The following is a 23,632-nucleotide window of genomic DNA, read 5'->3' on the forward strand; positions in this document are numbered from 1 at the left end:
TCCATTTCACATGTAGGCACATTGCACAAGGCAGTTTATCAGCTTGGAGTTTTGTTTATTTGAGATGTCAACAGCATATTGTTTATGCTCTCGGAAGTCCAATACCGCAAGCCATACAAAAGTACATGAGCTCCCCGGACCCCATGGCCCCACCTGACCCACTGAAAATATAAACACTCAGGTTACATTCCAGGTCGTCCTAATTGCAGTCGTCCTCCTTATTTCAAGAACAACATTCACATGACAGATTAGAAATCTTCTGAGATGGCTAAAACCGCTGCAGTGACGACAACCTGGAACACACCCATAAACAAACATTATCACCCGGGCAACCTGGGATTTGGCACATCAATAAACGAGGATTCGGCTGCTTACAGAAATAGAATGAAACAGAATGGACATAGGGGCACCCAGAACCCATCGCGGCACCTTAATGTTCTCATTTAGGACTCAAAGCGACCTGTTTAAAGTAACACTATTTTAGCAAAGGAGAACTGAAGACAGCAGGTGTGGTCTTATACAAAAGCACACAGTGTACAGCACATTCATGCATAACTGCTTATTCAATTCGGTTTGTGTCCCATCTACGAAACAACCATGAAATCTGTAATGGTGGTATCCATTCCATTTTGACTGTCTGTTTCTCGCTACTCAGGCACAGTAAAACAAAGACCGGCTTCTGTGGTGAATGAATTACCTGAATGAACATGATACTGCAAAAAAAGACAGGGCACATTCAAAATAGCAGCCCATTACCTATATAGTGTACTACTCTAGAACAGGGAACAAAGAACTCTGATCTTAAGTAGTGTACTATGTTGAGAATTGGGTGTTTATTTGGGACATGGCCATTTTCTACAGGCTCCAGAGTCTGTGCTCATGGCAACCCTGCAGTCTGTTTATAATTAAAAAATACAGTAACAAATGAGGATGAATACAGCATTCTCTATAGAGGCAGTGGGCAGAGAGGCAGGCTTTTTGCCTCAGTCTCTTCTGTGATTGGCTGACTGAGCCAAAACTGCTTCCTTGATTGGCCGATCGAGCTGAGTTTAACCCTCTGATTGGCTTTGAAGTAATCTACCGTCGTTGAGCATCTTTGGTGGAAGTCTGAACGCAGTGTGCACTGGAGAAGGAGCTTAGCACATTTCATGGGCTTGGCTTAATGGCATAATAAGCATCACTTGCCCATCCAATCGCTTTGCACCACGAGGCAACAACAAACATCACATGACAATACTACCGTAATGCCTCGTGTTACTTTCTGAAACAGTATACAAAATAAAATATTCTTTAAATAGGTATAAACATTGCATGAAAAATAGAACCGTATCAAAACAATGAGTTCACTCCTCTCCCGCCAGACCGTCCACTCCCTTTCCCTTCCTGTCCCTCTCAACTCCACCCCTGCCAGCCATAGTTCCAGGGAGTTTAAGGAGAATCCAAACCACCGTCCGCCCAACTCCAGAGCCCCCTTATCTGGGGAGTCACTGGGACTTGAGCCCCAGGCCATTGCTGGTGGTGTTTGAGCCTGTGCTAGCGCTAACAGGGTAGGCGTAGGCCTTGCCCAGCACAATGCGGTCCCGGAGCAGCTTGAAGAGGACGTAGTAGTTGCAGAAGAGGATGAGCCCCAGGGACAGGGTGTGGTTCCAGCGCTCAGAGCGCAGCAGGGAGTAGAGCTGGTACAGAACCACGCTAGACTCAATCCAAATCAGCAGGTTGAGGATCCGCAAAGGCTTGTGGAACAGGAACTACAACAGATAACGAGAATTTAATTTTTTTTTTAAATACGCTCACATGACATGACATGCATACATATTAGCTGGCCCTTGTTTAAACATTTAAACACAGTAAAACATCAAGGTGATGGGAACGTAAGATGTTAAGAGCACACAGACACGCACATAAAACCTTGCGTGGGAGACATCTGAGGGCAGAGCCACATTGTAGGGCCCGACGGCCTTGTACAGGCTGCGGCTATGACGCACCAGAACCCCCTGGGGCCAGATGGTGTTCTCCGACCACCTGAAAAAAAACAGTCGAGGTCAGGGTCTGTCAACACGAGATCCCCATCGGTCGTTCTGTCCCTGAGCAAGGCCGTTAAACATACTTGCTCCCATGTTGTGGCAGCAAATCAGTTTGAGTTCTCCTCATGTGAAATAAAGACAAAACAATATAGCCCTAGTGATCAATGCCGTGAAAAGCAGCTAATCAGCGAGAGCCGGTGTGTTGGATTTGATCTGGAAGAGTACAGGAAGTTAGCTATCCGCGATTAGGTCCTACTAGACCTTACGTCCGGCTAACCCTACCTTAAGTCAGTACACAGGTCCTGGGATATGAGCTGTGCGTCCAAAGTAAGGTTTGTGCACTCAAGCGGACCACTCACACATGCTGCGGGGCGTTGCTGTAGGAGCCGTGCTCTAGTTTCTGCCAGCGTCCCAGGTGGGCTGCGGAGCGGTGGAGCAGGTCACAGTAGCTGGGGGGCAGCAGCTGACTCATCAGCATCACAAACGCATTGATCCACACCATGATCAGGTGCTCACATGACCAGCGCATGTCATAGTACTGGGTGCTCTGTACGCAGGGCAGGGGCCAAAGGGGGTCAGGGGTCAGAGAGAGAGAGAAACCGTGAGACAGAGACTGAGCTAGACTGAGCCCTTCTCCAGCTCTGAATAATTAATCATTATTATCATTCAGAGTGGTCGTGGACAGCAGAGAGGGAGGAACATTGTATGAAGATTGTACGAACCACTTAACAGGATGTGAACAAGAGGGAGATATAGATATAGGTTGAGCGATAAGGGATATACAGAGAGAACAGGGAAAGCAATACAGATCGAGAGATAACAGAGAGGGAGATAACAGGGAGGGAGATATGAGAAATACAAATGAAATGTGAAGCTCTTAGTGCATTAAGGGAATGCTTTATCGCTCCAACATCCAATCAGCTCCCACAACCCCGTCCCAAAAGGGGGTATGGTGTAGCAGTAGTGCCCACCTGACATGACTTCAGACTGGATCTTACTGCTCTAATTAAATTAGCGGACTGTGACAAAATGACGTTACTACCTTACTAATGGAATTGCTTATAGGGTGTATCTGGTTATTTTGCTGTGTTATATGAGCTGGGCCAAGCTTACGAGGTAATAAACAAGGGTCTATGTTCATGACAACATTTCACAACTAAACCATTTCAAACCTTCAAAACAAATTAGTTTGAGCTGAAAAAAATCTATAGCTAAGGGTAATTGCTTCTACATGAGGTAACACATTTCATAAGATGTTGCCAGGAAATGATTTGCTAAAATAAAAGTATAATAAAGACTTCACTCTATAGGCCACTCTCCTTTATTGTATGACCACTCCAACTAAGGGGCAACTTCAGTGGATTGTTGTACCGGTCTTATGTGCCACAGAAGAATATTCTCCAGTCAAGGTTCATACTAGGGACACTGACCTTGACAAAGCAGAGAGGCAGGAAGGCTACGTAGTAAGCGCTGAACAAGGAGTTGAAGAGAACTTCCTTGATGCGTCGGTTGAAGTCGCTCTTGAGTTCCTCCACCTCACTGCGGATGAGTTCTGGGGATGGGGGCTGGGGGCAGGTGTGATGGGGGATATGTCCAGGGCTGGAGAACTGCTCTCTCAGGTTCTCTTTGAGCAGGGCTAGGAAGTCTTTAGGCCTAAAGGGAGAAGAGGGAGTGATCTAAGATCAACTGTTGCATTTAGATTACAGTGAAAGTCTCTAATAAAGAAAGCATGCAAAGCATATTTTGCAATTGCAAAAGACATTGTGTGAACTTAAACCCAAATTACAAGTTGGCTTAAATTCTTTGACTGTGTCATATCTCCAATCCTTGCGTGGTTTTGAAATTTGGGGACACCTTAACAAATGAAACAGTGCATCTTCGGACAAACGGCATACTGAAATACTACACCCACATTTCTTTAAAAAATATTCTTGGTGGTCACAGAAATGCCTCTAAACTAGCCTGTAGGGTAGAACTTGGGAGATTCCCCTTAAAACTGCATGTTGAGAAAAGCCACTATATTTAGTAATCACCTAAACTGTGATCCAGAATATCATCATCACAAGACATTATTATACAATCAGAGCAACCCAGACAGTGAACCTTCAGAGCAGTTGGCCCAGAAGCATCAGCTAAATCCAACCAGACCATCAATAACAAAACAAATCAAAATATCTATCCTAAAAACATACACTCTCTGCAAAATGACATCAAAAAAACTTTTATATTACCAAATCCTGAATAGAGATCGCAGAACAGCAAAGAGAATAGTAGGGTACTCATAAAGACTAAAGAAAACACTGAAGATACTAACAATCTACACACTCAGTGTCCGTAGGCCATAGAGACAGGAGAGCATAACAACATGGATGGTCAAAGACACTGACTCTGTAAACACAGTGAGAATTTGAAAATGAACAATACATCCTAATCTACTTCTCTAAACATGATTCAGTAAGAGATATTAATTTCCTGAAATGAAAAGAAAGATTACACAGGTTTCTTGAAATTACAGATCTAAAGAGAAAATGTGCCTTTTCTTAGGGGAAAACAGAGACATTGGACCTTGCAGCTGAGTATTATCATATTCCCGGCCAGTCATAAGAGACAACAGCGCACAAAATGGACATTTATGATTTGGTGAATATTTAAGTTCTTGTTCTGTGTAAATATTGTCAATATTAGTTGCTTTACTGTATCACAATTTCTGCCTTAACATGTTGCCTTCAACAATAGTGGCAACCATAATTACTAACTGAGAGGCAAAATTGGTCAGCACTCCGAGTCTGATAGAGATTATGCATTAATAGAATGTAATAAAATGAATACAAATAACACAGTTTCACCGTTTTAATGATTCTCTTCAAACAAATTGCATTTTGCCTCTCAAAAGAAATACAACATTATGCGGTCTTTTAATTGAACTCTTCATGACATTTTCAACAAAGGGTTTTGGTGTGTTGTCAGGAAAGCCAAATATTTGACGACAAAACTGAGGCCTCCCTTCCAGGCTATCAATAAAAGTCTCTAAGTTGCCTTATGGACTGTGGTAACGGCATTCGCCAAGTGCGTGTTTACCTGAAGAAGGGGCCATCTGACATGTCCTGGTCTGAGTAACCACAGTCTGAAGGCACCGGCTGGGACCTGCCCTCCTGGTGGAAGCAACACAGAGGAACATACACCCCAAACCTGATGAGGGAGCGACAGAGACACAGAAAAATACATTGACCAAATACTGCAACCCACCTCAGACTGAAGTAGATAAGTAAATGACAACGACACAGTTGTGGAGACAAGAATCTAACTCTGATAAAGGAACCAATACATTTCCGCAGTCAACTGTAAATACATAAAATACAGAGAGCTCTTCTTCCCACAGCAAGTACAGAGTTGGAGTAATGAACAGGGAAACTCACGGATATCCAAGGAAAAGCAGGTTCAGGACAGAGTTGTTCTTGAACAGGTTGACCAGGGTCCAACAGAGGACCCAACCACACAGAGTCAGCAGGCTGAGTCGGGCCGCGATCAGAACCACATACCGCACCAGCGAACCAGGACTGGTCTGAGATGCCTAGGACAGGGGTTAAATGTTAATAATAAAATGAAAGGAGTCAACTTCTTCACATGCAACTATTACACTACAAAAAGGTGTTCAGAAACCAAGCTGAGACAGACCGACATATAGCTGACCCTGCAAAACGTAGACACTTTTGTAATGAGCACTAAGACATCAGCTGCGAGCAGTACCCCAAACAGTAGAAAACAAACGGGTACATGACACGTACGTGATGAAACAAACACCGCATGTTCTACCAAGCCAAGTATACCGCTAAAACATGTTGCAATATTCTCCCTCCTCCCTCTACGAGGTGGCCAATTCATACCATATTTCCTAGTGTAAATGTGATACATGGGTATTTTCCCGTTTGACATTCTGCTTTCCATTACTGAAGGGATTGTACCAAAGCACCATGAGAACATGTAGAATACTATATTTATACACCGACATTTTATACATGGATAGAAGCTCCGTCACTCGGTCGCGTCGTTGCCATGGCCACTAATATTCTATTTATAGATTGCATATTACATCACAATACTGTTTTCAACATTCCTTTTGGGGGCTGTTGTCCAATTGAGAATTCTAAAAATTCTTCCTCCGTGGAAGGTGATGGACATGTGTTTCTAAAGTGCATTACTAAGCCAACTATAAAGGATAATTGATCAGTAGCTAAGCTTTTGTTGTAATTCTGGTGGCATTGATTATAGATGCAGTATAATGCTAACTACCTAGTTAATATTATAACGGATCAAAAGGAACATTACAAAACAGTATTGTGACGTAAGGGCCATTCTATGGCTAGTCTCCCAAGCTACTGTGCATTAAGTTGATGACTGGAAGTCCATGGTATCAGCTAGCTGACTGCGCCCCTGCTAGCTGTTCCCGAGACTTTGGTTTTGTGGAAGGCAACAATTGATGTCTAAAGGAATTACTAACATTAGCTAAGGTAGCAAACTAACAGTTGACTAAAAGCTGTAGGCATACTGCTGCGATGTTGGTTGGGTGCCAGTAACAATTTTGTGAAACTTATTTGGTTCTTCATTTTAAATTTTTCCTCACATCGCAGTGTTATGTATGCTTACAAAGTTAGGAGCTGTGATGATGCCATCCAGCTCCAGGGACAAAAGCTGTGTGAGGGGCTGGGCGTGGGGCAGTCCTTTCCTTCTAAACAGCACCCACTATATTGACTGAGGTATTAAAGAATGACTACATATGATTATTAGAAACAGCACAGATTTGGTTGTCGTCTTGTTAAAGTCCTGGCTGCACTACAACTGAAATGAGTTCAAACCAGGATATGGTTTGTATATAAACTTTGTATTTTCAGGTAGTATTTTGTACCAGTGTACTCTGACACCAAATTTCATGCAAGCTATCCAAAACTGTAAACAGACTAATTCGATAGAGATGTGGTACCTCTGACACTATGGTCCAAACCAGCCTCCTGGCCAACATCACTGTGATGAAGATAGCAAGGTGGTAGTCCATCAGATGGAAGTTCTGCAGAAAGAAGACAACAAACAGACTGAAGGTGTGTGTGTGATCCAGGATCAATGTTCACACCTTAAGGTTTTGAGCAAAATGTACTAATTGGTGCATATTGATACTGCCTACAAAACAATTCCAGAAAAATTATTAGCAGAGCATAAAGGTTAGGTTACTGAGTTTAAGATTAGGTCAAGAAAAATGTATTTCTGGGTTTAAGGTCTCGACAAGGATAGAAAATCCAATGTGTGTATATGGAAACTAGTACCCACCAGAGACGTGGATGCGGCAGGGTGGCTGTAGGGGTACCACCACACAGTCCTGTAGATGTTCATGTACTGAACAAACAGCGCCACCAGCAGATACAGGAAGAGCAGGAACTCAAAAAGCAGGCTGCTGTCCAATGGGAGGTCAGGGATCCGGGAGTGACGGACGGGTTCCGGCGTGATTAGGGCAGAGAGGGGCGGGGCCGAGAGACCCACACAGTTGCTGCTTCTGGGGGGGGAGGGGGGGAGAGTGAGGACCCAGTGTTAGCAGGGTGTACGTCTGCACTATTGTCCAGTGTGGAAGTAGCCAGCATAGATGTTGAGCATACATGCTCCCGAGATGAACACCTCAGAAGGGGCCCGTGTAGCAGCGAATGCAGGAATGCGTGTGTCACACTGAGGTAAAGGAGAACATGTTGTGGCGAGAGCAGAAATATGAAGTGAACAGTCAAAGCTCTCTCTACGCCTCTGCCAAGTTCATTTCAGCTACAGAAACTCAATGAATCGACAAGGCGTGGAACATTTAAGTCATTCTATTACGCCATAATTAACTTGAATGGGGACAGCTATTTTATTTATATGATTTCAGCAGACACATCGGTGTCAGTAGGAGTACAATTCTCTTTAATTAACATTTCCCCCTCCCTGTACTGCATGTCAGTGTCCAAAAAGACTGGCCTTTCTTCAATCTTCAAAATCGAACCACATTACTGAGCTTGAGGAAAACTGAGGACTTAAACCTGATTGTATAACCCTGACAGCACAGTCCTCCAATCACAACAATTATTCAAACAGTGAAAATGTTTCCACAGAACACACTAGTTTTCCATTGCTATGTTACTGTTTTTTTGACCACTGACCACATGTCAAGTTACCCAGATTTTAATCTGGAAGCAGAAAATGAAAAAACAGCTATAGGTTTGTTATAGGAACTAAAACCATAATCTGACAGCCAAAAACTAAAAAACAACTTAAAAGTGAATCGGTCAGCATACACAGAAAGGACATTAAGTAACAATGAGTAGTAAAGATCAATAGTAACAACGACCAGTAAATACTTGATTGTAGGGAAATATTTTCAAAGTAAATAAGTGGAATCCTCTGTAACGTCACTTTTGAATAAACTCAATGAACATCTATTGACCTTTATATTTGTTGGAGAAGATAAATATAGGCTAGTTAATATTAAATACCAGGTCCAACACAACACATCACAGTGTAGAACAGAGATGGTATGATTATCTTATGGTAGATGAAGATAGAAAAAAAAAAAAGATAACACTCAAGGGATTGGGATGAAATAGGTCTAGTCTTAATTCCCCAAAGAATTAACCTTGAAAAGGCTACAGTGTGTATGGCACGTATTGGCCCCCCTTTTTTTGTTAGGCTGGGGGTTCAAAATAAAATAACTTTATTCCCAGTTGTTTCACAGGAGTCCATGTAGCTCACCATGTGATTTGCAAAGCCAATATTTACTGCGTTATGTCCACATGTTGTATCTCTGTACCTTATCTGTGTGCACGTGTATGCGCACATGCGCACTCAAGGGATTGGGATGAAATAGGTCTAGTCTTAATTCCCCAAAGAATTAACCTTGAAAAGGCTACAGTGTGTATGGCACGTATTGGCCCCCCTTTTTTTGTTAGGCTGGGGGTTCAAAATAAAATAACTTTATTCCCAGTTGTTTCACAGGAGTCCATGTAGCTCACCATGTGATTTGCAAAGCCAATATTTACTGCGTTATGTCCACATGTTGTATCTCTGTACCTTATCTGTGTGCACGTGTATGCGCACATGCGCACTCAAGGGATTGGGATGAAATAGGTCTAGTCTTAATTCCCCAAAGAATTAACCTTGAAAAGGCTACAGTGTGTATGGCACGTATTGGCCCCCCTTTTTTTGTTAGGCTGGGGGTTCAAAATAAAATAACTTTATTCCCAGTTGTTTCACAGGAGTCCATGTAGCTCACCATGTGATTTGCAAAGCCAATATTTACTGCGTTATGTCCACATGTTGTATCTCTGTACCTTATCTGTGTGCACGTGTATGCGCACATGCGCACTCAAGGGATTGGGATGAAATAGGTCTAGTCTTAATTCCCCAAAGAATTAACCTTGAAAAGGCTACAGTGTGTATGGCACGTATTGGCCCCCCTTTTTTTGTTAGGCTGGGGGTTCAAAATAAAATAACTTTATTCCCAGTTGTTTCACAGGAGTCCATGTAGCTCACCATGTGATTTGCAAAGCCAATATTTACTGCGTTATGTCCACATGTTGTATCTCTGTACCTTATCTGTGTGCACGTGTATGCGCACATGCACGTCCTCACCTGTTCCTGAGTCCGTTGCTGTTGCCAAGGCTGCCCCCCACCAGAGTCTGTAGGGAGGGCAGAGCAGAGCGGCTCAGCTGCTGTCTACTCGGCCCTCTCCGGCCCCCGGGCATGGCCAGGCACCGCCTCCTCGGCCCCAACGCAGGCTCCTCCCCCTGCCTCTCCACCAACCAGAGACCACCGCCAACCCCGCCTCACAGCCCGGCCCAACGCAGCCAGGCCACTGGGGAGAGAGACAGAAAATAACATCAGGGTCCTGTTCATTAGGCACAACACGGCGCAGATTGAAACAGAGGTTGAATACTAAAATGTGTGAGATGGCTTGTTTTGGGATTTCCGCCGAAACATTTTTGCTAGTATACTCCAATGAACTACACACAGACTTAACATGTATTTGTCCTGCCTAACCATCTTAAGAGGAATGCGCCAACCCGTTAATCACTCTGGATATGGGTGTCTGCTAAAATGACTAACATTTAACATCAAATTATGGCACATAGGACAGACCCAGACAAAAAGTTGCATATCATTATGGTCGACAAGACTGCGTAGACAACAGGGAAAATGACCGCCAACATAATAGGGTTGCGTTCAACAAAATATGACCATGGTCATGATGGACAAAATGTTGGAGCGCACGAAGGTGCACTCAGTGGGAAGTCAATCTCTGCCTCAGAGTCCGAGAACTATGCTAGCTACGGGATAATAGTGTACAGTGTTTCTCACCGATGAAGACAAAGGAATTAGTATCTTCACTGAGCAGCTCTATAACTGAGGATGTGTCACAACCGTTTCTTTCCAGGTGTCACTAGAAATACATCCTTACTCAGCAAAGACCAATCAGAAAAGTGATGTCATAACATAATCTTATCAGTGCTGTGTCCTACTGGGTTTCCTAGAAGCCCAAGACAATGTCTGTACATTATCAGAGGTTACCTTCAGAAAATAATGTAAAATAGTTATGATGCAGACTTCGCCACACATTTCCTTCCATGTGCTTGATCACATCCTCCCTGGTCTTAGTAATGCAGTGGGCTGTGACTGCTAGGAACTGGTCCTGTCCTACCATGTGGTGCTGATCGGAGTCCTTCTACGCGTCCGCAGCATTTTCTCAAGTGAGGCGCCTGCTTCCAGGCTTGGAATAAAAAGGCTCTTCCAGAAACCAGAGAGCAGGCTACTATGTTTCTTTGAGAAAAAACTTTGAAAACTAAGTCCCTACAAAGAAGCAATCCCCTGAAAACATATGTTTTTTAAGTTTTTGAACTATATGTTTCACCAGGGACTGTAGGCAGCTCATTTCCTAAAGTGGAAACCACATAACATGCCTAACCTGATAAACACAACTTCCTGTTGTGGGTCATGTCATGAAAATGCCCTAATTTTGACTGCATTTGAAGCAGCCTGGAATATGGAATATGCAGCGTATATCGGCAGTTATACTGGAATATCTGCAGTTCAGCGGGAGATTTTCATTTGGGTTGTCAGGCAAGGGTAAGTGTGTGTGCATATGCGTGAGAGAGAGAGAGAGGGAGAACAATTGTTCCAATTGGACCACAAAGGAGCTTCCTAGAGGCTGGATAACTGTAGGAAAAGAATGTAAAGTTTGCGGAACCGTCCACGCGAGCCTGCCACAAAACAAGACTAAACCAAGGGGTTAGTGAGGTGCACACAATGGCCACAACCACAAAAAAATATTTGTTTCCAGATAGGAAGCAAAGATCTACACCTTGACAACTGGAAGAGCAGGAAAATAATGCAAATACGTCACACTTCAAGTTGTGGAGGAAATTCTATTAACTAGTCAGACTAAACTGTCCTTCAAATTCCGTTTATCGTTGTCGGTTTTAAAGCGGTGTTCGTGATGATGGGGTTTTAAAACATCAAACATATGCACGTTCACATTGAGTTTGAGTGACCTGTGATGCAAACTGATGTTTTCAAGCAACTCATTGCTGTGACGGTGTCAATGTATTGTAATGAAACAGACGTGGTTAAACACCAAAATGCGGAAACTACCAAGATCAGTGGGCATGCGCTATAAAGTAACGGCTAGATGACAGCGAAACTGTGGCTGATACTGTAGAATGAACACTTACAGTTTTATAGGCAACTTCGTTAGTTACACCACTCCAAACGTTTTACTGTGCGTGTGGTATTTCCAATGGGGGAAAATCTAGTTTATAGATATCTGGACATTCACAAATAAGACACTCAAAAGTCTAAAAGTTCGTTGTTAACGTTATCAAAACATACACGCCATATTTATTGTGAGCAATTTGTTGCTAGGTAGTCGTTTCCAGTAGTTGTCAAACCAGCTAACGCTGGTACATGTACTACATATTGTGTTGATTGACATTAAGAAACTGGTTCTTGTTATTACATATCAAGCTAGTACAGTACTGGGAAATATTTGAAAACTGCACTTTTTAATAGGTAGGTTACCTAATTATATGTTAAACTGGACGCATTGCATAGTAAAACAGCTAGCCAGCTGCTCGTGCAAAAATGAAAACGAATACTCACACATCGACAAAAAGCGGATGGTGTGGACACGGATGCATCAGTCAATTGTGGGTTGGCGAGCCGAGACAGTAGCGAACATTTCTTTAGTATGAAAAGGGAATATATTCCAAGGCTTTAACGGATAAGCCGTGCGCTATTTATAACACAAACAACGGTATTATATCGGTTTTGCTCGAAAAACAAACATACGGTTCCAAACTTCTGTTAGCAATACAACAGGCACAAGCTAGTGCCCAACAGAGACCGACGTGGCAAAGCGATGATTCTTTTGGGGGAACGTCATCAATTCTGCGACGTGTTCATTACGCACGCAGCCGCACATGAATATGGTGACGAGCATTCGTATGCTTGTTTGAAGGGGTTGTTGGGTGGAAAGCGCAGCAAAATACCAGTGTTTTACAAAATAACTTTATTAAATACTTATCATGAATTGCCCCCCTGAAAGCTGTAACTCCATTTGGCATTACTTATTTTCAATTGAACTTAACAAAAATATATCAAAGGAACGTGTTGGTCACATGTTTAATGAGATAAATCAAATATCCCAGACATTTTCCAAACGAACATAATGCTTATTCCTCTCAAATTGTGAACATATATGTTGACTTCCCTGAACATTTCTCATTTGCCAAAATAATCCTTCCACCAGACAAAACTTAGAAATGTATATATTGAATTTGTATTTCTGTTCTGTGTATAATAGAGCCTTTTATAAAGTATGCTATCATGACAGACACGAGTTCTGATCTCTGATAATCTTTTACCCCAAGGTGCTTGTGGGTTTGCTCTGTAGGAAAACTCCATAAATGCAAAATGATTGTCATGTCACACAGTGCTCATTTTAAACTTAGTATATACAGTAGATGCCTACTTCACATATAATCTTTTTATGTCAATGATATCCACAGTGTGCTTACAATCTGCACAATACAAACTATTTATAACCTGTATAAAAAAGGACTAAGCAATCACAGAAGAGAAAGAATATGAAAGGCTAATTATACACACACACTTTGCTTTCTGGCCACGCACGCACAAACACACACACGATGGATGGCATTTTGACAGGCATAATTTGCTTTTGTTAGCTAATCACTTCTATTGTCCTTTCTTCATTTGGATAATACAAGATGGGGAGACTGATGGAGTTCGGATGGGGGGGGAAAGCACTTTCTTAGCTCTGCCAAACCTTTACTCTGGTCTCTGATTTCCCAATACAGAACTCTTCAACTGCTTTGGCTTAACTGACTGACCAACTGACTATTGTACCTCATCAACAGCTTTTTTTTGCACAAGAGATAGACACGATTGATTTTGTGTCTGCATTTACATTATTCAACCAGCAGAGGGGGTGGTTGTAGTACCATTCAACATTAGGATGTAGGAAAGTCCTGCCGGCCATCAGATCACCGCAGTGCTTTTTTAAAAGATTCCATGTGTCTGTGACTTTTCTGTTTATATGATCTATTTACATGATTTTGAGCATTGAGGCATGGCTCAACCGCATTTGTCAGATTGCAAATGCATTTGAAGGGGATCGGTCAGTGTTGCGTGTTCAGTGTACTAACTAAAGCAGCGTTTTGGCAGAGTAACGTTCCTTTCTTCTGGGTGGTTTCTGCCCGGGCTCGTACTCAATGTAGCTGGGAGGGTTGTCTGAATACCCTCCACCTGCCCTGCCACTTCTGCCCCCCACCCTGCTGTCCTCATCTGAACTGAAGGACCCTCGGCGAGAGCGGGAGTAGTTGCTAGGTGGGGGGGCGCGGCGGTCGTCGAACAGGTCGTCTCTGGAACGAGAGCGAGGCGCCCGGATGCTGAGGTCATCAGAACCCATCCTCCCACGTGCCCCGCGGCCCTCTCCGTCCAGGAACTCCTCGCTGTAGCTCCTCCTCATGCTGCGGCTCCTCGTGGGTGACGGGTAACGGCGCCCACCGGCCTCGCTGCGGTCATCGTGGCGGTTGGAGAAACGGCTCTCGCTGCGGTTGCTAGAGGCAGAGCTCGGAGGCCTGGTTTTGGGGGCCGGCGGTGGGCCTCTGCGCCCTGATCCTCTGGGCTGGGCTATGATGGGAGGCATCTGGATGACCCGGCGCTCCATGTGGCCATCGTCCAGGCCGGAGAGCATGCTGGGCGGGCCGGCCGAGAAGGGGACATGCTGGGGCATCATGTGCGGCGGTGGGGGCGGGGGCATCATCTGCATCTGCTGGTGGTCAGGGTACATCATGGGGCTGGTCATGTCCATGCCCCTGACCTGGTTCTCCAGGTAATCCAGCATCTGGTTGGCGCCGGGCTGCGGGCCACCGTAGATGCTCCCGTTGCCATGGACACTGGGGGGCATGCTGTAGCCAGACATGGGATGGGGGAGGGGCAAAGGGGCCATGGCGAGACTCTTCCCTGATTGGGAACCTGGTGGGGGCGAAGTAAACATGATATTATAAATATAGATTAGAAACAGTACCGAGAGACTGACTTAATTATAAGTATGGATATAAACATTAACGAATTATCATGATGAATCTAATTATAAACAATAACAAGGGTCTAACTATTGCCAAATATGGAGCATAAACCACAACAAGATTAACAATAACGACAAATACGAATTACAAAGAGTAACAATTATATTTATAGCTTATAAACAGTAAAACAGTAAAAGTGTAAATGATAATAATAGAAATGGATTGTGGGGACCCAAAACAATTTAACGGTTTTAAATGTAATGGATTAACCATTATGTAATGTATAAGTTACAATGTATGTAAGGGTTCAAATTAGGTTTAGGTTAAAGGGTCAGGGAAAGTAGGATTAAGAATGGGAATAATGTTTGGCGTCTCCACAAGGATAGTAAACTGTGTGTGTGTGTGTGTGTGTGTGTGTGTGTGGTAGGCTACTGACCTGCATAAAGTAGAGGGTTCATCTGTGAAGAGGCGTGGCTCAGGGGTCCGTAGCCAGGTTGACCTGACATCATGGCCTTCATCATCCTGTGACGCCTCACCGCTGGGGGAAAGAGAGAGGAGGTTAGGATGTTTGGGGGTGGGGGGAGAGATTAGGACGGAGACAGCGGTAAAAAGAGAGGGGGGAGGGAGACAGACACAGAGAGAGGGGGGAGGGAGACAGACACAGAGAGAGGGGGGGGGGGGAGACAGACACAGAGAGAGGGGGGGAGGGAGACAGACACAGAGAGAGGGGGGGAGGGAGACAGACACAGAGAGAGGGGGGGAGGGAGACAGACACAGAGAGAGGGGGGGAGGGAGACAGACACAGAGAGAGGGGGGAGGGAGACAGACACAGAGAGAGGGGGGGGGGAGACAGACACAGAGAGAGGGGGGGAGGGAGACAGACACAGAGAGAGGGGGGGAGGGAGACAGACACAGAGAGAGGGGGGGAGGGAGACAGACACAGAGAGAGGGGGGGAGGGAGACAGACACAGAGAGAGGGGGGGGGGAGAGACAGACACAGAGAGGGGGGGGAGGGAGACAGGCACAGAGAGAGGGGGGAGGGAGACAGACACAGAGAGAGGGGGGAGGGAGACAGACACAGAGAGAGGGGGGAGGGAGACAGACACAGAGAGAGGGGGGGGGAGACGAGGAGGGAGGGAGGGACAGGGAGGGAGAGACAGAAACACCCTATAGAAATGTTTTACTGAACTCTGCAAAAACTTCCTCCAAGGAGAGAGGAAAACTCCAAATAATCTTTGCAGAGCTGAATTAGGCCAATTTCCCCTCCATATAAATATTCATAGAAGAGCACTAACATCATATCCATTTGGAACAAAGTGAACCTAATCCTTCCACCACCATGCCCAGAACAGCCAAGAGAACACAACAGAGTCCACTCAACCAGCTAGTCCTGAAGCGTAGTTAACCACACCAGCACCAGAAGGCAACAAGAAACCAGTACTCAGGCAATCTGGCCCAAACAAATCATCACACAACCAAAAGAAAAATATATTGATCTTAGGAGAAATGTAACAAGAACACAAAGTAAACTTGAAGGCTATTTAAATCTAAATCAACAAAACACAGTGGCACTGTGTCTGATCAAAAACTGAGAAAGACACTGACGAAGTAGACTGAGTGAGCACAACCTAGCCATAGAAACAGGCAGACACAGACAGACCTGGCTGCCCAGGCATGAGAGGGTATGCACACTGTGCCCTCAGAGAGAGGTGGACAGCTGCACTTATTACATTGTGACCAATATAAAGAAATTAGAGACAATATATTCCCAAAAATGCTTAAGAAATATAAAGAATTTGAAAGCCTACCAGATAATGAAAAAATGCTAAACTCATTAGAAAAAATACCAACTGCTCACTTTAAGCACCCAAATATGTGACAACCTGCCAAAACCTTATGGACAAAATAATTGGGTGTATGGGTGTGTGTATATATTTTTTTGTTGCTATAGTTAATGTTTATTTGATCAATAGGTTTCTTCTGTCTGGAAATAACATAAACAAGCGACAAAACATGGTAAGACATTGTGCTGGAGATAAGAATGAAAAACCTAACTATTTTAGTTTAAAATTTTTTACAGAAAATGCCATGTCCAACATTATTCATACCCTTTGCAATTTTTGCGATTTGTTTTTGAAAATGCAAGTTTCTATACAATTTACAATGGTCTTGTAATTTCCATCGTGAGAGAGCATTCTAATCACCTATAAATTGAGAACAGCTGAACAGCAGTAGTTCTGTAGTCAGTTACTAGTCAACTACAAGTCATGGCTAAAAACAGAAATAGTTAGGTTATTAATTTGTGGTGGACATGCCAAGATGCATTAAAGCTGTGATTAAAAATCAGGGTTCTTCCACCAAATACTGATTTCTGAACTCTTCTTAAGTTGAAAGTATTTAGTATTTTGTTGTTGAAAAATGACTATGAATTAGTTTTCTTTGCATTATTTGAGGTCTGAAAACAATGCATATTTTTTTGGTTATTATTAGTTTTCTACAAATAAATACTCTAAAAGACAATACTTTTATTTGGAATTTGGGAGTAATGTTGTCAGAATAAAACAAAAATGTTAATTTTACTCAAACACATACATATGAATAGTAAAACCAGAGAAACTGAATTTTGCAGTGGTCTCTTAATTTTTTACAGAGCTGTGTGTGTATGTGTATATGTATGTGTGTGTATGTATATATGCATGCATGTATATATTTGTTTTTACTGTTTACCTTGATAATGTATATTTTCTTTATCATCATTCATTATATTTTTATTATATGTATAATTACACTGGTTGTTGTTACTCTATTCTTTATTGTTGTATTGCTATGGCAACACTTGAAAATGTTCTTGTCATGCCATTAAAGCTTAGGAAAACTGAATTGAGGGAGGGAGGGAGTAAGAGAGGGGGAAACAGAGAGAGTGCTGGTGGTCTACAGTACCTTTCTCAGGACAGCAGCATGTCTGTGGGCAGCAGGGACAGCGGACATAACAGCAGCACTTCTGGGGACAGCACTGGCAGCAGCAGATACTGAACAACATGAGCAGAAGCAGAGCCCCGATGATAATCAGCAGCACTGTCAGCCAGTCTGGAGAGAGCAGAGAAATATTTAGGAGGGAAGTGATCCTTGTGGTTGTCAACGTATTTCCGGGTCCGATTTCTTGGAACATAGCTTTAAAATATCCGTTCAGGGGCCCCCACTATGAGGGCCTGGTCGGGGGACGAACATGGGCCGTGGATGAGGTCATTTCTGCGCTCCGGGTCGACTTACTGTAGACGATGAATTTCACCACGCCCACAGGGTTCCCACTGGTGTCTCCAGCCGCATTGACAGCACACTCATAGACCCCATTGTCCCACCACATGACCTCATTTATCACCAGGTCAGCGTCTGTGGGGAGACGAGGCCGCACAACAAAACAAAGAGAAACATTAACTACGTTCCCGTCCAGCCTTTGAGGAAGGTTGTAGAAAAACACATCTAGGTGGGCAACGCCGCTGCCCGTGGTTCACATTCAACTGGCTGCACCTTAAGGAAAAACTGTTTTTCACCACTTTTCTGTCCAATAAAGCATGAAATACCTATATTGGAGCAATGGAAATGGAATGGATTTGTCTGTAAAAAACAACAAAAAAAACAGTTATTGTCTATAGATTATTTGTTTGTTCGACATGATTTGTCTGTAAAATAGAATAATAATCACAAGTAAACATGGGTGTGACCCTCTAAAGGACTTCCCCTTATGGAAGGGCTTTAGTCAACCGGTTTCGGATCAAAACAAGAAGATCAAATAAGTTCTGATGAATTGGCCGGGCGGCAAGAGGGCAGCGTGGAGACACACACTCCTCATCCAGGTTCTCCTTCTTGTGAAGATGTGAATTAGAGTTACAAAACCTTGGTAGCTTCTGCAAAATATTACACCAAAATTCCCCTTTGTTTCAGAAATTCGGCTTGGAAGGAATTCCATATATTAGCTACTTAATCTCTCCTGATTCCAAGGATCGTCTGACTAGGATTTTTAGAAAACCAGGTCATTTTGGAAACACTACCCTAACTGAATCATTAGTAGCGGGATACTCACTGTTCTGAATGGATATCTTGCGATGTGTGTACTCTGACCCCAGAATGGCTGTGTTGGAGCCCTGCTTCTGGACCACGACCCTCACTATGCGCTTGCTGTCCGGACAGTCGTTAGTCGGGTCCTGACCTATCTGCAGAGCAGCCTGGTACGCTGTAACGGACAGGGACATGGGTTACATTCAGAAATGTGCCCGTGCGCTACCCTCCACGTCCAGACGAGACCATTCCCCTGGGCCCTTGTCCCATGACCAACCTGTGGAGTAGTAGTTCAGAACCGGGTCCTCGCAGAAGGACTTGTAGGTCCAGGTGAGCAGGACGTTCTGCTGGCTAACAGACGTGGAGTAGTCACACTTCAGGATGATCGAGGCGAACAGGGTCGAACTCACCTGTGGCTGGGCGATTACCACCTGGACACACTGGACCTCTGACGGAAGAGAATACAGCATTATCAGTCATTCAGTCTCTCTCCTCGACTGTTTCCAAATAAGTTGGGGCAACTGTGTAAAATGTGTGTGCGCTACTATACACATGAGGTTCAAATTTCCTCACTAGACCGTGACATATCATGACTGCTGAGGGCACTTGGTCAGTCCTAACTTATATGAGTTGGTCTTTTATGTTTGGGCTTAAGATAAGGACGGTAATAGGGTTTTAGTGGTTAGGGTTATTACAAAAACCCACATTTTTTTTTATGGAAGTAAATGGAAAAGTTGTGGCAAGTGTAACACCCCTTTTCCTCTGGTTTCTGGTGGTAAGCAATAAGAAGGGGTGAGTTTTTCCTTTTCCCCTGGCTAAATACCTTTTACTTTAAACGAGCACCCTACAACAGAATATATACACAATCTTTTTTTATTTTAAGGGACTAGTATTAAAATAATTGGAAACAACAACTTATCGACCCGGCCCCGGATAAGCGGAAGAAGATGATGATGATGAAACAACAACTTATCATCTAATAGAATGAATCACTTATAATCGTACAATTCAAACAAACTAATCAATACCTAACGCACAGCAACTTATTGATCTCCTGGTAGCTATAGGGTCACTATCTGAGTTCGACAAATGCTAACTCACAGGGTCTTCAATATACCTACGTTAGGCCTCTTATGGCGAAAGATACCTACAGTGGGTTGCTATGGAAACTTTATAAGTGTAAAGGCTAGCTAGCGGCTAGCCGTAACTTCAACAACCTGAAGTTACGGTGTATCACAGACAACCCGAAAGGCAACTAAAACAATTGGTGGTATATGAAGTCGCTATATAGTATCGTTGTTATTGGCCCCAGGCACCGTTAAAACAGTGTAATATATCATTTCACAGACTAACCGTCTTGAACCGTCTTCTCTCCCAAAACCAAACAAACAAAGAAAACACGTATCCCCAAACCTTAATTCTTAGTCATGCACCTCTCTTCTCCTTGTACCTCACTCCCTTTACTCTCCCTCTAATTGACTAAGCCAGCACAGACAAACTCCGGCTTACACAAATATTTTACAATAAACTTGTGTGTGTGTCTGTCTGAGAGGGAGAAGGGATGAGAAGAGGTTAAGAGTGAACGGAATTGTGTCTGTGTTTGTTTGTGTGTGTGTTAGAGAGGTATACGTTTTATTTTACTTTATCAAATGTGTATTTAACTTAACAGTGAGCGCCAGAGAGTCCGTTTTTGTTTACGTTCCACAGAGAGGGACAGATCAAAGTGGGCAAACCAGTAAAACTAGTGGCAAACAGATACATCCAGGCACAGGGAATAGTTTGATTGTGCTGGTCCCAAATATTCAAATAGAGCTGCTATTTGAATATTAAAGAGATTCATACACATTTGCCTTCATGGAACAACATGAAGTGTGTGATTGGCCATAGGCAAACACGTTAACACGTGTAAACACCAATTCCAAGTGAATCCATTAGCTAAAACCAAACCAAAATGAGTATGGTTTAAATAAAGGTGCATTTTAATATCAAATCTACATAGTTTCATGATGGGTATGTCTACCATTGATGATGAAAACGTCCCACTACGTAACATGCCATACATAGAGTAGCAACAAGTCAGCTAGTCTATAAAAACAGCAGTATCTGTTTATCATGTGACCGATACCATTGACTGGAACTTCCTTGGATGGATGGATGGATGGATTGATAGATGGTTGGACTCATTGCTATTTTAGTATCGCATGTACAATAATTATGACAAAGACTGTTCCGAAATGGCCAAAAATAACAACGTTTCGATAGAAGCACCACGGCAAAAACTAGAGTAATTCAAAACGATTACTGTAATTGCTAACTTAAATCAACTCACCTGAGGTAAAGGAAAATACAAAAACCGCGGCCAGGATCAATCTCATTGCGGCGGTTGATGTATCCATCAAAACAATAAATATAATCTCGTCTGATTAATAATCGACAAACAGACCAACCCTGGAAATTTGAAAAATAAATCTACATGTATCGGAACTGATCTCTGTCTCCTTGTTTGTCTTGGGCTTCTTCCGTGTCTGACACCTGTCGAGAACAGGTTTGATTGCCAGTTCGGAAGATAGAAGACCTCACCCAGAAACAGGTGCAGTGTGTGACGTAGACAGGTACTTCGCAGATTCCTTCAGATTTGAATTTGAGTGAAAGAATAAAAACAGTTTTATATGTTCATGAATTTAGAATTTACAAAAATTATAACAAATGCATATATAAGATGGATGATTTAAGTTTTTTGTCACATTGAATTTTCACGTTTAGTTAACTTTATGCGTTTAGTTAACCTTAGGTTTTATTTTCAATAAATTATATGCATGTATATATTTAATTTATTTAATACAATTATATAAAGTAACTATCTTAATATATTCGTATTGTAGTGCTATAAATGTGACCGTAGGTGTCACCAATAACTCATTGTAGCTCAACATGTTCGTTCGTTTATTGAACTGAATCCATTATACTTGTATGATGACCAACACATGTAACTCAACACTGAACAAACCTAGCGAATACTGGCTAAGCATCTTACTGGTCTCTCTCTTGCTCTCTCTCTGTCTCTCTCTCTTCACCTCTCTTTCTCCTGGTTGTTTGTCTTTCACAGTCCTGTCTTAGGTGTTTTATTAGTGTACTGTGAGTTTTCTCCTGGACAAAGCCTGGGGCCCTGTAACATTACCATATGAATCCAGAGCCCATAGCCCGCCCCCAGCAGACATCCTGATACTTCAACTTTGTGGAGACAGGGTGCCTCCCAATTGACATACTATGTGGTCCACTACTTTTTGGAGGGCTCTGGTCAAAAGTAGAGCCATATATAGGGAACCCAAACCCATTTGGATACACAGCCAACCAAGCACTCACACCATAGCACATGGCAACATTGAAACTTATAGCAACATTCAAAGGCACCACCAAAACAATCCAAGTGCATTTGTGTGTGTGTCTGTATCTGTGTATGAATGGTATGTGAAACTTGGAATTCCTTTAGATTATTGTTTTGCTCCTATAACCACACCCACTCAAGTCTGCACCTGCGTGACCTGACCGCTGTCGTTTTCCTTCTATTGTGCCTTTCAGCCACAGAGGATGGATTCCAGCAAGCACTCTATCTTTCCCATCAGTCCTCAGCTGTATCCTGTCGCTAGGTTTTCAAATGTGCCGTTTAAAATAACACACACTATTTGTAATTTTAAAGAATACAAATATTTTTGGAACTCTCCAAAGTGACTTGTCGTGTGCCGCAATATTGTGTTTGCACAGGAAGCAACATTGTTTGGGATCTTTGGCCACCTTTGACCAATCAGATCAGTTTGTTTTGCATGGCCCAGTGCCCTGGGTCAGCAGAGGTGGGGCTTAACTGAAATTACCCTGAAGGGGTACCGGGCCTGCACTAAGTTAACACTAAGTTGCCCCTAATAACTGGATTAAAGATCAGAACCAGATTGGATGTGTAAATGCTGCTGAATTGTAATAAGGTCAACTTAAGGGAGTTCAGCGGTCACTTTATATTAATGATGATAATAATAACTATGATCATAACATATTTTTTGTATTTTAAAAAGTACTTCATATAAAACCTTGAAATTGTTTAAAAAGTGCAGTGAAAAACAACTTCCCTGTTCCATCTATCTACATAGAATTCGCTTTGGCTGTGAGTATCAAAACTTGTATGTTTTGTAAATAAACTGATAGATCTACAAATAGCAATATCGGAGTAAATCTTCATGTTCAAGGTCTGTTGTAGATCAGTCAGCAGTCACCTGCAGCCTGTTAGTTCCTCTGGAACATTGCCACATAAAAATTGTTGTTAGAGTAGTGATGTCATCATTACCAAGAATCATTCTTGTGTGTGTTTTCAAGCTCTGAGTCTTTCAGGTCAGGAAAGAGTGTCCCAACTGCATTCCTGACATACAACCCTGAGCTGAGCTGTAAGCCAATCAGACCCTCCGTAACTCCCTAACCCTGAGCTGAGCTGTAAGCCAATCAGACCCTCCCTAACTCCCTAACCCTCATCATGAGTTTCTGGGAAGAAAACAGCCTTAGTCACAAGCAAAATAACACATTATACACCTGCAATGGCTTTGCTGGGCATTCATAAGGGTTTCGTAAGCACTATATAAGGGCTTTCTAATTAATTTCTGAGCAATTTCTGAGCATTCAACACAAACGATGACAGGAGATGCTTTGAAATGAATGGTAGAGAGGTGAAGCATAGATTAAGTTGAGTTTATTGAATGAGACTGGAAGCTGGCATTTTAGTTCAACACTGATTGAGGTAAATAATGTGGTTGGAGTGCATCTCTGGAGTTAAATAAATATAAAAGATTCATTAGACAATGATTTGTAATGGACGGCAAGTGTTACTGCAAAAAGCCCCAGGTATGACACATGTTTTTAATCACACGATAACAAACTAGAATCATAACAAAGGTG

The 23,632-nt window shown here is 42.9% G+C and overlaps 2 protein-coding genes across 2 annotated transcripts; both read right to left on the bottom strand.

Moving 5' to 3' along the window:
- Positions 1–34: 34 nt before the first annotated feature.
- Positions 35–12,474, bottom strand: tmem39a (transmembrane protein 39A). Its single transcript, XM_010886489.4, has 10 exons — positions 12,189–12,474; positions 9,666–9,888; positions 7,344–7,566; positions 7,003–7,086; positions 5,441–5,595; positions 5,103–5,213; positions 3,455–3,677; positions 2,384–2,571; positions 1,902–2,022; positions 35–1,748 (listed from the first exon to the last, which is right to left on the bottom strand). The coding sequence occupies exons 2-10, from the start codon at positions 9,776–9,778 to the stop codon at positions 1,485–1,487; spliced, it is 1,482 nt and encodes a 493-aa protein (XP_010884791.1). The 5' UTR covers positions 9,779–9,888; positions 12,189–12,474; the 3' UTR covers positions 35–1,484.
- Positions 12,475–12,696: 222 nt separating this feature from the next.
- Positions 12,697–21,259, bottom strand: LOC105019929 (immunoglobulin-like domain-containing receptor 1). Its single transcript, XM_010886488.3, has 7 exons — positions 21,027–21,259; positions 18,975–19,145; positions 18,723–18,872; positions 17,912–18,031; positions 17,582–17,728; positions 15,078–15,179; positions 12,697–14,588 (listed from the first exon to the last, which is right to left on the bottom strand). Exons 1-7 carry the CDS (start codon positions 21,091–21,093, stop codon positions 13,756–13,758), a joined length of 1,590 nt encoding a protein of 529 aa, XP_010884790.1. The 5' UTR covers positions 21,094–21,259; the 3' UTR covers positions 12,697–13,755.
- Positions 21,260–23,632: the final 2,373 nt, after the last annotated feature.

The sequence above is a fragment of the Esox lucius genome, chromosome 22, assembly GCF_011004845.1.
Source record: "Esox lucius isolate fEsoLuc1 chromosome 22, fEsoLuc1.pri, whole genome shotgun sequence".
NCBI lineage: Eukaryota > Metazoa > Chordata > Actinopteri > Esociformes > Esocidae > Esox > Esox lucius.

What these genes read in the sequence shown, in the direction of transcription:
- tmem39a (XM_010886489.4), bottom strand. Translation starts at nt 9,778, where the DNA reads ATGCCCGGGGGCCGGAGAGGGCCGAGTAGACAGCAGCTGAGCCGCTCT. An exon ending in TTTGGACCATAGTGTCAGAG is followed by an intron (nt 5,596 to 7,002) that starts GTACCACATCTC and finishes CCCCTGTCCTAG; the next exon opens with GCATCTCAGACCAGTCCTGG. An exon ending in AGCAACGCCCCGCAGCATGT is followed by an intron (nt 2,023 to 2,383) that starts GTGAGTGGTCCG and finishes GTTTTTTTTCAG; the next exon opens with GTGGTCGGAGAACACCATCT.
- LOC105019929 (XM_010886488.3), bottom strand. Translation starts at nt 21,093, where the DNA reads ATGGATACATCAACCGCCGCAATGAGATTGATCCTGGCCGCGGTTTTT. An exon ending in TCTGAACTACTACTCCACAG is followed by an intron (nt 18,873 to 18,974) that starts GTTGGTCATGGG and finishes TGTCCGTTACAG; the next exon opens with CGTACCAGGCTGCTCTGCAG. An exon ending in CAAGATATCCATTCAGAACA is followed by an intron (nt 18,032 to 18,722) that starts GTGAGTATCCCG and finishes GTCTCCCCACAG; the next exon opens with ACGCTGACCTGGTGATAAAT.